Source organism: Verticillium alfalfae, genomic scaffold (assembly GCF_000150825.1).
Source record: "Verticillium alfalfae VaMs.102 supercont1.7 genomic scaffold, whole genome shotgun sequence".
Classification (NCBI taxonomy): Eukaryota; Fungi; Ascomycota; class Sordariomycetes; order Glomerellales; family Plectosphaerellaceae; genus Verticillium; species Verticillium alfalfae.
This window is the reverse complement of record NW_003315032.1, coordinates 688,889-692,175: the sequence shown is the minus strand read 5'-3', so window position 1 is coordinate 692,175 and position 3,287 is coordinate 688,889. Positions and strand designations below refer to the sequence as shown.

General features: G+C 57.2%; 1 protein-coding gene across 1 annotated transcript in view; it reads left to right on the top strand.

Moving 5' to 3' along the window:
* Nucleotides 1-1,923, top strand: part of VDBG_06035 (conserved hypothetical protein) — a gene marked incomplete at both ends in the record, with an annotated part of 3,839 nt that extends 1,916 nt beyond the window's left edge. Inside the window, one exon of the mRNA XM_003003547.1 lies at nucleotides 102-1,923. Within this exon, the coding sequence (XP_003003593.1) occupies nucleotides 102-1,923 (1,822 nt within the window). The remainder of the gene's footprint in view (nucleotides 1-101) is intronic.
* Nucleotides 1,924-3,287: the final 1,364 nt, after the last annotated feature.

Sequence of the window (3,287 nt, the reverse complement as noted above, 5' to 3'; positions counted from 1 at the left end):
CTTGTGGACAGGTTACAGTCCGAGATCAGCAACCCGCAGGCCCCGGGCAAAAGGACAAGTGATTACTCTCCGACTCGGGTGTCAGCTCCACCAAATTTCAGTGAATATGACCAAAATAAAGAAGAAGTAGAAAAGGTGCAGAGGAGGTCGGAGCAAGAGAAGGCGTCTATCCGACTCGAACTGACCACGAAGGTGCAAGAAGAACGTCTGAGGAGGAAAGCCCTCGACCAACAAATTAAGGAGCTCGCCGACAGAGCTTCCCAGATCGATCTCGCTCAGATGAACAACGTTGATGCCAATGGACGGGTGAAGGAACTCGAAGCCACGTGCGAGGATCTCCGCCGAAGGCTCTCTGAGGAGAAGAAGGTCAAAGATAACTTTGAGGACCTGCTTGCTGCTCTACGAGGCGAGCTGCAGAGCGCATCAAATGAGCGCGACAACCTTCGTGACGAGGTCGTACCCCAGCTCCGGGCGCGTGTTGAGGGTCTTGAGGCTGAGGCCTCCGAGTACGACAACCTCACATACGAGTCGAGCAAGTTGCAACAGGAACTCCACGCCTTGAAGAGCGAGAACCAGAATCTTCGCACCATCAAGCAGGCTTCTGTCGAGGAACCCCCCACACGCTCCACGCGGTCGTCCGTTGCGTTGTCTAGGTCCAACTCGGTTACCGCAGGATCGTTCAAGCTGCAGAGAGCCCCGACCGGCTTGACGCGATCCAATACTGTCAAGGGTGGTATTGAGTCCCGCGAGGCACTGTCAGAACGGCTGAAGGACGTGGAGGCGCAAAGGGACGCCCTTCATAGCGCGCTCAAGAATCTTCTTGACCGTCAGGAATTCCAGAACCGCGAAAATGAGAAAAAGATCAGGGTCCTCGAAACGGAACGCGAACGTCTTCTCTCGGATTCGCCCAGGCGAGGCGGCTTCGCCAAAGACGTCTCTGATCTGCAAAACGAGATCAAGGTGCTGCGGCGCCGCGCAGAGGATGCCGTGAACGACAAGTTTCAGGTGGAGAAGGGTCTGGTCAGTCTTAAGATGGACCTAGACCGAGCCGAAGGGGAGATTGCCTCGCTTCGCGCTCTCCTGGACGAGAAGGACATCTTGATCCCGCCCTCGATGGCGCGCTCCAGCAGCGGTAGCAACTCGGATGCTTATCCCGTGACGTCCGAGTCGCTCGAGGCAGCGTTCAAAGACCTTCAGGCTGCATACCAAGAGGCCTTGAATAGGATCAAGGAGCTGGAAGAACAAGGTGGGGCGATTGTTTCCGATGAGAGGACGCAATTGGCTTTGGAGAAGCTGCAACACTCCCTGTCGGCCGCCATCATGGAGCGCGATGCGGCTCGCCAGGAGGCGTCGGACAACAAGACGCAAGCCGACAGTCTCCATGAGAGCGAGGCCAAGCATATTGAAAGCGAACGTGTGCTCGCCGACGAGCTTCGCGATTCGGCCCGTCGTGTTGAAGAGCTTGCCACTCAGGTCCGACAACAATTGGCTGCGAACGCCAGCCTTCGACAGCGTCTCGCTGATACGGTGGCGCGAGGCGATATCGATCGCCAGGCTAATGTCGAGCGCATCGCTAGCTTACAAGGCCGCCTTCGCATGCTAGAAGAGGAGGTCTCTGCGGCGCAGAGCGCGTCAGAGGACCGGGTCGCGCGCCACGAGGAGCAGATCAAGGAGATCAAGGAGGCGCACAACATTCAGCTTCGCCGGGCTCTTCCCTCTCCGGCCAGTAGCGGCGGCCGATCGCCTCGCAAGATGCTCAGTCCTGTGGCGTCGCCCATGTTCTCGCGTCCGCCGCGCTCGCCGCTGCCCAAGATGTCCATCGAGGACGAGGTCCAGGTCGACAAGCTCCGCTCCAGAGTCACGGAGCTGGAGCGCACGCTGTCAGAGGCCGATACGGAGATGCAGGATGTCATGCGCGGATGAGCGGAATCAGATCGAGGTTCTGAACCTGCAGGAGGAACGCGAGGCGGCGGTCCGGGAGACGAGAAAGCTCCAGCGCATTTTGAAAGAGGAGAGGGTGAAGTCGTTCCGAGGACCGGTTCAGGACGCTAAGCGGGAACGCGTGAGGCGCCGCAATCTGAACCGACAGGTTGCGGTCGTGTGTCTTTCATTTTACAAAGCGAAGCGCATATATCGGCATTGGAACACACTCTGGAGTTTTGCTTTTATGGGATTCAGAGGCTTAGACGACGTACTCTGTTCCCGTTCTGCATAAAGCCGACGTCTACTCAGCTTGTATATCTGCCGCACCGCGGTGCGACACGGGGGGCGTGTTTCAGGAGTAGTGTGCAGATTGGGGCGGTGGAGTTTGGATGGGATTTGGCTTTCTTGCATGGCTGATTGGCTCTGCCAATTTGTTCTCCCCGTTTTCTTTTCGCTGCATCATCCTGGCGAGTCTTTGTATATATTCTATGCTGGCTAGCTGGGCAGGGCAGAACATGTACGTAGCTGGCTGGCCGTGCCCTTCGCGGCACCTGGCCTGGTAATGAGGTTGTGTTCAATCGGGTGAGTTGGCGTGATGAGATTTGTATGTTGTGAGTAGTGGCCCGAGGACCTGGGGTGAACTTTGTCTAGTCAATCGGACTGCTCCTGGCCCCCTCCCCCCCTCACACTCCAAATCTCCTCAGCATGACAGCTGGACCATCCACGGATCGGTCATGTGTAGTTCGGAGGGTTCGGATGAATTTGGGACGACACTGTACCCCCTCAGCAATGACACGAATCACCCACACGACGAGAGGAGAAGAAGACGGAAACACGATGACCACCTGCGTTGCTTTCTGTCTATACTCGTCCCTGGAGGCGGTCATGTATCCAAGGTTTTCATTTTTCCGTGTCACCAAGGGAACGAATGACATTTGTCGTGAAGGGGTCATGACGAGAAGTGGGAAAGAACATCCGGCTAGCTCCCCTGCCTGTGGTCTGCCTCGCCCGTTTTGCTCCTCTCCATAGTTCAAAGGGGGTGGGATAATGAATGCTTCTCGGAGTTAAAAGAAAAAAACTTTTTGATTCACACACACAAAAAAAAAGAAACCAAGTGGCTCAGAGCAGCAGCGGGCTGTCCCAGATCAAGTCTGTCACGTCGTCAAGGCTGAGCGTGGCGTTTGCCTGCTGCTGCTGCTGCCCACCCAGGCACCTCTTGCTGCGGACGCTCTACGAACCGTACTGGGTGACGTACTCGGCGACGCGAGCGGCAAGCTCGTCGGCCTCGGAGCGAGATGCAGCCTCGGCGTAGACGCGGCAGGCGTTCTCGGTGCCGGAGGCGCGCGCAAAGGAGCGGCCGCTCG